General features: G+C 39.7%; 1 protein-coding gene across 21 annotated transcripts in view; it reads right to left on the bottom strand.

Annotated features, from left to right (window-relative positions):
* Positions 1-2,172: 2,172 nt before the first annotated feature.
* The window catches only part of LOC121868070 (PDZ and LIM domain protein Zasp-like), a 108,067-nt gene continuing 96,985 nt past the window's right edge, over positions 2,173-13,254 (bottom strand). For 19 of the 21 annotated variants that reach the window (XM_042368360.1, XM_042368372.1, XM_042368365.1 and 16 more), the window contains 5 exons: positions 7,173-7,404; positions 6,142-6,328; positions 5,753-5,873; positions 5,320-5,435; positions 2,173-3,318 (listed from right to left, as the gene is read on the bottom strand). In XM_042368360.1, coding sequence (XP_042224294.1) covers positions 3,232-3,318; positions 5,320-5,435; positions 5,753-5,873; positions 6,142-6,328; positions 7,173-7,404 — 743 coding nt within the window. In that variant the 3' untranslated portion in view covers positions 2,173-3,231. The other 2 variants (XM_042368425.1, XM_042368349.1) reach the window with 2 other exon arrangements.

Here is a 13,254-nt window from a genome sequence, read left to right as displayed (position 1 = left end):
CACGAGATCTAAAAATGCTATAGTTTCTTCGTTATTTTCCCAAAAAACTCGCAATCAGCTCCATATAATTGAAGTGACACCCATAGCAGACTTCCATGGTCGGAAATTAATTTGAATTTTAAAATACTAGACCCAAAATAAAAATGGAATTTGATTGGGCCAAAAATACTGCGAATTAAACCACAAATCATTTTAACTGGTTGCCATAAAAAAGGTTTTGATTGGCCGTGTGAGGAAAGAAGGATGTACCCTGTACTATAACGGGTTATTTTAGTGTGGCCAACATCCAGTGAGAAATGGTGGGCACCGCAGGCAAGATGAGTGTTACGAGCCCACAGCCTTGCCGGCGGTACACAGGATGGTTAATGAGACTTTGATTCCACCCTATCTAACAGTTGGGTAGAAGAGCCATCCCAGTTATGAGAGCAGTACTCTAAGTTAGGACGAACAAATCCCTTATAAACTTGAAGCAACTACTCAGGAGTGAAATAGCAACGGCATCTGTACAGCATTCCCACCTTTCGGGAGGCAGATTTAGCAATGTTGAAGGGTTTTATTTTTTTTATTACTGGCTTCAGCTCACCCAGGCACAGGTCACTGACCCACATCAGGGCCTCGGGGGCAAAAATATAATACCCTGTAATAATAATAATGACTAAACATTAATAATCAATAAAAAATTTAATAAAAAATAAAAAGAACTAAATAATAATAGCAATAAATAAATCTAGATATGTGCAAATGAGGCAGAAAGTCTGGGTAGAATTTTTCTTCTTTTATCCTCTTCACTGATCGATCGGCTCGTTAGCCACTTGGGCGGTCGGTCACGCCTCTGTTCCGCACTGTTTGCGGGTACTGTACTGGGCATGCACCAGCTCCTGAATGTACTTGAACCTGCTCCAGTGTTGGTCATGTCTGGTCTTGAAAGAGCTCATGCTCGGTGCCGTCACAACTCTTGCTGGCAGATTGCTCCAAGAGTTCACAACCCTCACTCCGAAAGTTTGCCCTCATAGTTTTCTGGACTTGCGGCTTCTTCAACCTTGAGCTGTGACCCCTTGTGGGGCGAGCGTCCGCCAGCTCCAAGTAAGGACACTCGACACTGAGTAGTGCCCCTCGAGATGCTTATACACCTCAATTAAGACGCCCCTTGCCCGTCTGTAGTATAAGCTAGGCAAGTTCAGGCGCTCAAATCTCTCAGGTAGTTGGTGCCGAAGTGCAGACACCAGTCTGGTGGCCCTCCTTTGAACATTTTCAACCAACTGACAGTCCCTAGCATATCTAAGGGGACCAGACGGGGTGACAGTACTCCAGATGGGGAAGCACTTCACTCTTGAAGATCGTTACAAGGGACGTACCGTCTAGATATCTCAACGACCTTCTTATAAGACCTAATAATTTATTTGCCTGATTTACCTTCTTGAATAAAGACAAAAGCTAGGGTGCTCCATTGTTTCCCTATTTTCTGTATGATTTTATCATATACGCGGGAAGCGGCGCAGGCAGGATGCGCACAAGGTCGCCCAGTCATCAATACATTACCGAGTTCTTCACCCGCCACAGCCGGCCCAAGTCAGTGATAGTGATAGAGAGGATATGGACTTATATGGACTTTGAGGGGTTTGACAAAGAGGCCCTGCAAGCCTCTGTGGTGGATAGTGAAACAATTGATACAAGTGATACAGGTGAGGGCCAATAATCTGCCCTCTGCCTCGGAACCAACCCCCCATCCCTGTGTGCCCAACCATCTTTTCTACTAATGTAAGTGTTAAAAAACTAATATTATTGATATTTCTCTTAATTATTAATGTGTGTGCATACCATCATAAAATCAAGATGTAATTTTTACTACAACGTAGGTATTGTGTCTGAAAAAGTGGAGTTTGAGGGTCGGGCCAGTCTCTATTGGAATTAATCCCATATGTTCTGTTGTTCACTTTACGCGGTTTTCACTTTCCGCGGTACCCCATGGGTTCAATTGACCGCTTAAATCGGGGTACTACTGTGTATATGTATATATATATATATATATATATATATATATATATATATATATATATATATATATATATATATATATATATATATATATATATATATATATATATATATATATATATATATATATGAGCAGCCACAATACATAAGCAAATGTTTAGGGTAATGAAAGTAACATTACAACATGTCTATTTTCATTTATATTCCCCTTTGAAGGCGGGACGAATGATAATCAGAAGATCAAGAAACACGCAACAGAATTTTAGATTGAGTAGTTAAAACGTTTTTGGGTTCAGCCTTCGTGAATTTAAAACAATCTACATCAGCCTCCGTAAACTTGTTTGCTACAGGGTCATGGGATGTGTATTAATTGGCCCCTAAGCAAGCTCTACGGTCAGCAAATGACTTAGAATTCCCTCTTTTTCCAAATTCACGAAGACTGTTCTCAGTGCGTGTGAACATCAAACATAAACAGAAATTGAGACAGACAAGACACACGGCATTTAGGAGACTAAGCAAGCATAGCCGAGTTAGAATCTTGTTGCTAAGTTGGTATATATAGTAGTTTTATTTTGTTTAGATAAATAGGTTTCATTCACGAAATTCATATATACAATAATAGTTTCTGTGTAACAATATGCTGTTATTCACAATTGATATATTTCTCTATACAGTACAGTATACAGCAAGGACTGGAAAATAGCTAAAGCAATGAAGAAATCAAAAGTAGTACATGTGACATATCATGTTAGACCTTTCATATAGTATGTCTGTATTACTGAACCTTAATCTAGGCACTAAAGCTTATGTATACTTACTCTAATAGATTAATGTGATAAAATCAAGGCACTTGACTTTCATATCACTGGTGATTTTTATGCACCATTTCTTGATAAATCTGAGCCATTAGGCTGACTAACTGCCTTACCATATAAAGACAAATAAATAAATAAATGCAACAGAAAGATGGTTAACTCACACTAGAGTTCTGCCTCAACAGTTAGTCACTTTTGAGGGGTATAATACAGTACATGTTATTAAATAGCTAAACAAGGACAGGTAAGCAGATATGTTTTAGTGGACTTCTGCTCCTGCTGCTGCGACTGTACATAAGTTAGTGAAGATGGCACTTGTGCAGCCAGTCGATTCTGTTGCTAGAGAATGGGAGCAGGTGAACCCCTCCCTGCCCTCAGAAGGAAGAGCCGTGACGGGACCCTGCGTGCTCTGTGAAGCAGCTTAGAAACCACGCTGGGCGTGAGCCTTGCAGAAAGGCTTTCCACCTTTGGCGAAGAAGCTCTGGCCCTCCAAGTTCTTGTGGCATTTCTGCAGGTTAGAGGCTAGTTACTACTCTAATTATGCACACTACATTGACAGAATTCTTGGTTAATATTGTGCTGCAGATACTGAGCATCTCTACTGTCTGTGGAACAAGAGGAGTGTGAGGACAGTATTGCTGTAGCACAAGTGTAAGTGTGGCTAAGCGCCCTCCAACCACCTCCACCCGAAGATAAAGACAGAGGGAATGAGCAGTAAGTGTGAATCTTAGTGCATAAGGCAGACCTAGGCTCAGGTCGCTGACAGGCGAGGCTTAATTAAATCTATATTGATTGGTTATGGTGCACCCACAAATATAATTATTGACTGCAAGTGTAATTTGCACAGTTTATATCCCACTAGCTAAGATTAGAGCTATGCTTGGCTAATTAGCTATTTGTGAGAAAAACTTTTATTTACTATCAGAGAACTAAGAAGTTAACTAGAGGATTTACTGAAGCTAATCAAACATAATAAGAAAACTAAGAAACCCTCGCATAATTAATACATTTAATATCTATTTGAGAATTCTAAAAAGCTCTAATTTTCCATATTCCAAAATCCTCCTTGAGACACCTTATGCTTGGTAACCATTAACACCGTCAAATCAGTTTAAAGGTGTGATAACAAACAAGAGCCCATAGTCCGTGGCATTCATGTGGTTGAATGCACAATAGACTATTTAGGGAGTCTTTAAGGTGATCAAGGGTGGTTGAGGAATGTGGCTAAGTATCGGATCAAAGCACCAAGCAAGAGTGGCCCAAACTGGAGTTTAGCGGCCAGCATGGGACTTGCAGAAGGGTCGGCCGTTCTTGGCATAGAAGCTCTTGCCCTCTAGGTTGGATTTGCAAACCTGTGGATAGGATGGGAGCAAACAAACATTCTTTTAAGCTATACAAAAAAAATGGATAAAATAGTTTTCAAATACATCTTTGGTTCTTCAGGAGCATAAATACTATTACACTCGAGGTGTTTCAGTTTGACACACACAAACACACCTCTTACTTTAGTACTGGACCCTAAACAATTGTTCATGCAGGGTACAATGGCCATTCTGACATTTCAATATATATACAGTACTGTAATGTACTTCATGCAGGTTTCTTTGTCAAACATTTTGGTGTCAACAACCTCTGCACCCTGAACCGGATGCATGAAATGGTAAATGAAGAATGATGTCACAAGAACACACTCGTAAAAAAAAAACATATTCTACCTCACCTTATATGCATGGTACTGAATGCAGAAGAATACATGCATGTATTTATATACAACCTTATACCATACAGTGTGTGTGTGTGTGTGGCAAAAAATGAAATATTACTGCAGCTCTGTACAGTATAAAGAAAAACAGGTCCTCTCACAAACACACTAGCATGAGTAAGGCTACCATACCCCTTACACCAGGTTGATGATGTTCAACACTTCATTCTGTGTGTGCAAAATCTACTACTGTTTATGACCCAATGACAATGCTACAACACGGAGGAGAATTATCATGTCTAATATTCTACCCGTATCCTTCAAAGTTTACTGACAAATGAGGCAATTAAAATGTAGTGTAAATAGTCTAAGTAATGTTGACAAAAAAATTTAGAAAAAGTAAGAATTGGGGAACAAGAAATACAAAATAGATTACAAAATATTTCCTAAGATGGTGCTGCAATGGAACAGTGCTAGCTGTTGAGGGGAGTCCTAATAGCCAATAGAAAGAAGGTTTGTTTTTAACAGTGTAGTGTACTGCACTTCCTTGGTGATAGAAGTTGTGTGTCTAGCCAACCTATTTGTAAGGAAACTTTATACTGTGTGTACTTATATCACTTACTTGCACATGTAACACCTGTCACATGTACACAGAAGGCCAAGAATTATCTCCACCACATACTGCATTATTATATAAATATTGAAGACTAAAGATTATATTAAACTTTAGCAATGCAGCAGTAATTTCGGAAATGGAGATGATTACACTTCAAAAATAGGACTTTTACACACTGACAGGCAACTTACCGAGCACTTGAAGCACTGGCTGTGGTAGTTGTTGTTGAGGGCTTCTACCCATCGGTCACCAGCCTCAATGGGGAAACCGCAGCCCACACATTTGGTCGTAAATAAGTCGTTCCAATCTATGAGAAATTGACACAAAAAGTAAAATGACATAACAGTTCAGTCGACCTTTAATGGCATATTATCACAATACTGTACTACAGATAATACTTCCCCAAGCAAAAAAAGTTGCTCCTCTACAATTCCTCTGACTACACTCAACCAATTCTATTTACTTCACCTTGTTCAACTCTTCATACACCTTCCTTTACATGTGTTTTGCAACTTATGTTAACACCTTTGTATAATTTAATAAAGATAATGTTAAAGATTAACAAAATAAAAATAAAAAATCCCCTTCTCTACTAAGTACTTACTCCTGGGGCAAACAACTCACCGGCTTCGCAGTAAGGCAATCCATCTTCCAGATAGAAGGCCCCAGAACCAAACACCTTGCCACAGTAAGCACAGCAGAAGCACTCGGGATGAAACTGCTTACCAACAGCATTAAGACAGTCCTAGAGACAAAAAATAATTATTTACTCTTTGTAAATACTGTATAGTACTATACGTTGAACTTCATCATTTTTTTAATAAATTCACTTAATTACCATTTATATAATCTAAATTTCCAGATAAACCTCTGCTTTCTTAAGTCAGAACCGAATAAAAAAAGCAAGAATACAGTACCTGTACTGTAATTTATACAGTATCCCTGCAAAAGTACAAAGATACTATTCAAAAGCAATATGATAAATTGGCTCATATGAAAAAAATAAGACATACCCCTTTCACCCTCTTGTCACATTTGCCACAGATGGGGGCAAAGTATTTCTCGTAACAGTCTTCACAGTGCAGGGAACCTTGCTCCTCTACAAAGCCCATGTCAATTAGCGCCCTGCGGCAACTTTCAGTGGAGCACACAAAGTGATCTGGGCACCAGGTTTTACCCAATGCAGAAACGAAGGGGCCTCTGTGAAAAGTTTATTAAGGCTTCGGTTAAAAATCTAGGTAGGTCAAGTGTAAGCAGTAATACAGTGTACATCAAATTAACAAGTTTCCAACTACTGTAATTGGAGGAAATTTTTTCAAAATATTTCATTGTTATTCATTGTAAATATTGCTGTGCTGTATAAGTATGATGTAATCAACTGCTCAAATACAATAATATTATAGCTTGACCTATACCAGGCATATATACACCTTGGACAATGCAGATAAAAGGAAAAGTAACTTAACATGCAAAGCCACATTATGTACAAGTAGACAAAGTAATGCATTTACAACTGTGTTGGAAGAATTATGGTGATGATAATGGTATTACATAAGTCTACAGTAATTAAGCCCCTGAAGAGTAAAATAATGCAAGATACTGTGTACACATCTTTATCTGTATATTAGTAGTGACTATCTTCTGATATACTCTTAGTACAGTTAACATTAAATCAATAATTACCCTTAAAAAAATAAATGTTACGTATTTTATTCATACGCTGCTAGTCATAACTTGCCCTGTAATATTAGATAATTCTAATTTTCATTCTTTACAATTCAGTATGTTAATAAATTTTAATTACCATATGTTAAACTGTGAGTGTGAAATGCAAGTAGTAGGGAGGAGAATGTTAGTACAGGGGGTATTACCTGATGGGTGTGTTGCAGCCACGGCAGGTTGGGAGCTCCTTGGTGGTGGTGGCAGCGGGCGTCACTGTGCCTGGCCACAGGGGACAACAAACATGACAAAAGGTACACACACAACATGCTTAGAACACACCTAGCCTACTACAACACCCTTAAATCCTAACCACACCACCAACCTGATCTGGCGCGTGCAGTCAGCACATACGGGTATCCTGGTAGTAGTGGAAGGGTTCATCACACCACGTCCACGACGAGGGGCAGACCTCTGCCCTCCAGTTTGGGCAACACCTTTCAGTGAACTACCACCCAGATCCGGCATTGGCGTGGGCTTGGGCATGCCACCACCAAATGGAGCAGGAACAGGTGCTGGCACTGGAGCCGGAGCGAAGACAGGAGCTGGAGCCGGGCCTGTGGGAGCGGGGGGCTTGGGGGCTGCAGGTTTTGGCATTGGGGCTGATGCGGATGCTGCAGCTGGACCTGGAGCAGGCTTAGGAGCAGGGGCTGGAGCAGAATTAACAATGGGAACTGAAATAGGGGGAGGGATGGGGGCGGAGGCAAGTCTTGAGGGAGCTCCTGGGGCCGGACCTGTTTTCTGGCCGGGTGATGAAACTGACTTAAAACCAACATTTGATGAAGCTACCTTTGGTACTACCTTGGGAGCTGCCACAGACTTAAATCCCTGAATAGGCTTAGAAGCAGCAGGTTTAGCAGTAGCAGCTGGTTTAGGAACAATTGGCTTGGGAGCAGCAGGCATAGTAGAAGACAGCTGTGGGGTGGGGGCACACTTGCTAACAGTGGGCATTGGTGCAGTGACTGGCACAAATGATGGGGGTTCTATTTTACCCTTTCCAGACAAAGAAGGGATTTTACATGCTGGTGTTATAGCAGGGGCAGGAGTGGGGGCTGGGGCAGGGGCAGGAGCAGGTGGATGAACTGGAGCAGGGGCAGAAGCAGAAGCAGAAGCGGGGGAAACTTTGGCAGGTTCAGCGGGTTGCTGGGTGGGAGGGGAAGCCTTTATGACCATGGTATCGTAATCTTTTGGAGGTGGTGGGGTGGGCAAGAGGGGAGGCCTCTTTGGGGGTGGACCAGCAGCATGCTTTGGTCTGGGCACATAGACAGGTTCCCCCGCAGGCGCCCAAGCAGGCGAGCGGGGCCCCTCCTCCACCGTGTCCACCTTCTTTGGCGGCGGCCACACAAAGGGTACACCTGCACCGATGGTGTGGGTCAAGTGAGAGCAAGGGACCCAGGAAATAGGGTGCCAGTAAGAGTGATTTGGAGGAACAGAAGTTACCCAAACACGATAAATTTAAAGTAAATGTGATAATAGGTCAGAGTCAATGACCAAGAAGTGAAAATCGCCAAGAGTCAGGTGAGTCAAGCGAGTAATAATAGGCAAGAAATCCAGAGCAATTAGGAGTAAATTTGTTGATAAACAACAACATACAATATGAGTCCATTAAAAGTGCCAGAAGTGGATCCAGAAGAAAATGGATATACCAGTTAAACAAAAGGAAGGAAAGTACAACAGAAGTTATTAATGTCACAAGAGTAGTGACCATAGAGACCCGGGAGGAGTTACACCAACAAGGTGGAAAACAAAGTGGATGGGAATTACCAAAAATGTATCAAATTGGGTGTAGCGACAGGCAAGGAAGCAGAAATGAATAAGGGATACAAAGCACAGGGGAGAGGAGGGAAGGAACATACCAGACAAAAAATGGGGACGGGGGAAAGAAAGGAAATCCCTAATTAGATTGCGACTCCGCAGGGAACTGGTTCTGGCATTTATTTTATTATTACGGCAGTCCATCAGTCAAAACCAGGCAGCATGTGACAAAAACAAAACGCGCGTGCATCAATGACTCCGCAGCCGTGTTGTGTATTGCACCAGCCAACTCACATGCACTTATTTTAACATTTTGGACCACCAGCTCTGTTATTCAATTCCAAACCGAGGCAAATTATGATTAATTTATTGGAAGCAAAAATGCTTTATTTTAAAAAATAAAAAAGGTTCCTCCGTCCAAAAAAATGTCTGGTAAGACTCCCTCTATGAGGTACATGCAGTTTCCAGGAGGATAAAAATAATAGTTAAGAAGACTGGACAGACAAGAGTCTAGGAAATGTGAGTTAGATGGCCAGTAGTTTATGGTGAGTAATGGTTAGTGGAGAGCAGGGTGGATGGGGGAGGAGACGTGCTGGGGGAGCAGTGGGGGGTGAGGGGTGGGTAGGTAGGGAGGTGGGTCACACCACCTCCCCCACCCCAGGGCCACAGACAAGGGCAGACTTGGGGGCTCTGGGTTAGCTCCAGCACAACTCCAGCAGCACCAGCTGCAGCCACAGGCTGCTTACACAACGGCAGTTTGACACCACCACTGCCCACTTAGTAGCATCATTCCCTACACTAGTGCACACCTGCCAACCTAACTCTGATGATGCATACACTACACTTCTCATTTTAAAGTTTTCTGCTACAAATTATTAACTGGTTTAAATATATCTTCAAAATAGTTTTCAAATGAGTAACAAGTTTGTTTTAGATGTTGGTTTTATAATGTTAGTGATTAATGGATATTTTCCCAATTATTTTAACATGTCCAGCCATCATTGTCCTAGTCATCACTGTCAGTTGTGTCACTAAAGTATCAAGTCAGTCATTATGAAAAAATTAATTTAACATTATATCTTTTAATTACTTAATAATTAACTTTCAATTCTGGGTTAACCCACAAAAAATAATAAAAGTAAAAAAATAAAAAAATAAAAACATATAATAAAATAATAATAATAATAATAATAATATATAAATAAATATATATATATATATATATTATAATTAAAAAATCAACTACTGTATATTGGTTTGGTGACATGGCAGGTGTACAGTTATGTAACAACCTCTGTTCAATATAAAGCATGACTATACAGTAGTAGTTAATGATTGAGGTGAGTCCTGGAGGAAGAAAATGTTAAGGTGGGCAGTGGGAGTGGTTGGGCTACCGGGAAGCAGCCTGCCCCATCATCAACACGCAGCTCATACTGTAATGCTGCTCAAACACCTTACACTACCATCACCTTCTACTTGCTCACTTAATACAGGCATATCCAGGTTTGTCCCCACTAATTCAACACTACCTGTATCACTTCTCTAAAACAACACTACACTTCCCCTAACTTGTTTATAACTCTTTTAGTAAAACTTTCCTCAAAATGCCTTTGTAATTTGTTTAATATAAAATCCAAGACTTAGTGAGTGAGGGGCACTGCATCAAGGGACTTCTACACAATGAATCACTAAGAATTATCCTCACATTTTAAATATTAAACAACATACATGGAATCAATAAATAATTCTTAATAGATGTTCATAGAATAATTTCATCATAAAAATGTATACAGTCTGTCCACCAGTAATATTTGGCCTGCAAGTGAGAAAATAACCAGAGTGAGTTCCAGCCACTTGTAACAAAAATCTTTCAGTGACTTCTTCTGATGAAGGAAATGTCTGTTTCTGTACAGCTATTCAACACTATCAGCAAAATATTAATTTCTATCAAACTGCTCATCAAAAATTTGCTCTTCACAGAGATAATCTAGACAACACTGACAGTATTATGTACAACTTTATCAGCTTCAAGAACCTAACTGGCACAGTACTCTATCACTCCTGGATTTGCCTGATTATAATGTCATAATAAAACTACTTTTTATACAACAATCAATCACTATTGTACCATATTCTAATTTATTAACAATACTGTACTTGATCTAAAAATCATCAATTTCATTAAAAATCAAATTAATTAATATGCATAGCAAAGGGTTATGTAAAAACATATACACTTATGGAATATTGAAATTGCACGTGAAACTTGAGGAAGATTAATAATTCTGTGATTAATGGAGCCAAGTAATTTAGAAGCATGTAATATAGCTAAAATAAACAAAATCAATAACATTAAGAGGCATGCAAAAAGATCTTTACAAAATTATAAACCAAAAATTAATTTAAAACTAATGCCTTATATGCTGAAGAATACATCATTAGTGGTTCGGTAATAATTTAATCTGCATATTATAAAAAATTTACTTTTATTGGCTGAGGTTCCGACCATAGCTGCTCTCATATAATAAAAGGGCCATGTGTAAATGAGGTATATTTAGAAACCCAACCATCAGCAGCAGGAGAGTGACAGCTGTAGGTCGGGTCCTTTACTACAGGCTTTACCAAGAGGGCATGCTTGAGGCTGGTTCTTGACCAATAAAGAAAGTTTTTATTAATATGAGAGATAAGGTGAAGGTATGCAAGGGTTAACACTCCTAAAGAAAAACTAAGTATCCTCAGGCAGGTCAGTATGCAAGGATGTTGGCTACCATTGCATATGACTCGGTCCCAAATCAATAATGGAATAATACATTTTTAACCAAACCAAAGAAAACTTAAAAGATACTCTGCTTCAGTGCACCAATCATATTGCTGGACACAATTATTATTACTGCCTACATAAATAACTGATCACTCTCATGACTGACTTAAATCTTGTACTATATATGATGCACTGTACAGTACTTAGTAAGCATTAGCCTGCAGTATCACCAATGGCCTAATCGATCAGTAGTAGTTCATCCACTTGACTTTATTTCTAACAAGAGCATATGCTATATGTGGGGCAGCCTCCCTGACAGCTGAGACTTAGGATGACGAGTGTTGTAGTGACTGACCAGTTACTAATTTTGTTCTGCTGGCTTTGGCAGGCGTCCATCACGGGGCTTACATACCGGGCAGGAAGTGTACCCTACTAGACAGTGTGCTGGGTAGGGTACTATACCTATACTTCCAGTTGTGTACCAACTAGTCTCAAGTTTATTGACTTTCTTAATTCTGACAGTTAATGAAGTTGAAGACTAAATGTACTGTCAAGGTTTCTGTTGAAGTGACTCCCTACTGAAGAAATAAGAACCAGTTGACCATATTGGGTCAGATCATCACACAAATTAATGTGAATTTTGAATTAAGTTCACTTAGTAGTGTGAACTAACGGGCGACTGCGTGGACGGACGGAGGAAAGAATGGATACCAAACCATCCCAGTTAGAACATAATCACTGATCTCTAAGATATAAAATAATAAATAAAATATTCACTGGTTCTTGGGAGAAGGTGTTGATCATTTGAGAGAGAGAGAGAGAGAGAGAGAAGGGCAGAGAGCATTTGTTGAGTATTTGTCCTGGACTTGTCTAGTTCACTGCATCATTTAATTTTTGTCCTGGACATATAATTTTTTTTCCAAAGCCTCCTCCCTTGGTTCAGCCATGGCACTAATTTCATTATACTGTATTAGTACTGAACTCAATTTCAGTGTCTCATCTGAGTCCATACTTTGCACAGTAGCATTTCTTCAAGATATCTTTATTTGGTATTTTATTTTGTTATCTGTAAACACAATGCCAAAGCAAAAGTGTAAATTCACTGCAGAGCTAAAGACAAAATTCAAGTGTTTTTGCAGTGGTAGAGAAGAATGGGAAGCTGAGTGCTTGGTGTGTAGACCTGAGACTTATGTCTGTGGCAAATAAAAGCACAAATTATTTACAAAAAAATCAAACTACTGTATACTGTACAAAGCAGTCAAGTTCAACCTCCATCAAGATCCTGCACTAAAAACTTATCTGATCAAGTAATGATACATTGGTCAGTGCAGACTAGTAATGTACTGTACATGTTCATCATTGTGTCACACCAGGAGGTACACCGTGGGGTGACTCTCTTGACACTACTGCCACATCCTCCCCCGCCCACTTATCAAGAGTCTATGATGAGGTTTCACCTTGACGTATGGGAGACATGCCAGGTTATTTTTAGAACAAAACTGGAGGTAGGAATTTTAAATGTAATTGCTACCATCAATATTGTGGCTTGTATTTGTGCTTACATGTCTTGGTCTCAGTGATAAGAGGTTTCCCAAAGAAAGTAGAATTGTACATCATTTAAACTAGATAAAAAAAAATTATTTATATTTGTGACAAAGACAAAATCTCGTCAGCAAAAAGAAGGAACTTGGCAGCCCTTGGATGGTATCGTTGCTTAGCTGCTCAAGAGACAACGTCAGCCATTACACCTCTCCCCCACGTACCCATAGTGTGAATAGTTTTAAATATTTTATAAAAAAAAATAATTGTATCAAAGAAATAAAAAAAGCAAATTACCACACTATATACACATGCCAAAGCGAAACAAGCCATTGTGTCATCGATGACAATA

The sequence above is a fragment of the Homarus americanus genome, unplaced genomic scaffold, assembly GCF_018991925.1.
Source record: "Homarus americanus isolate GMGI-L3 unplaced genomic scaffold, GMGI_Hamer_2.0 scaffold32583, whole genome shotgun sequence".
NCBI lineage: Eukaryota > Metazoa > Arthropoda > Malacostraca > Decapoda > Nephropidae > Homarus > Homarus americanus.
Note: the sequence above shows the minus strand (reverse complement) of the source record. Positions and strands in the feature narration are given on the sequence as shown.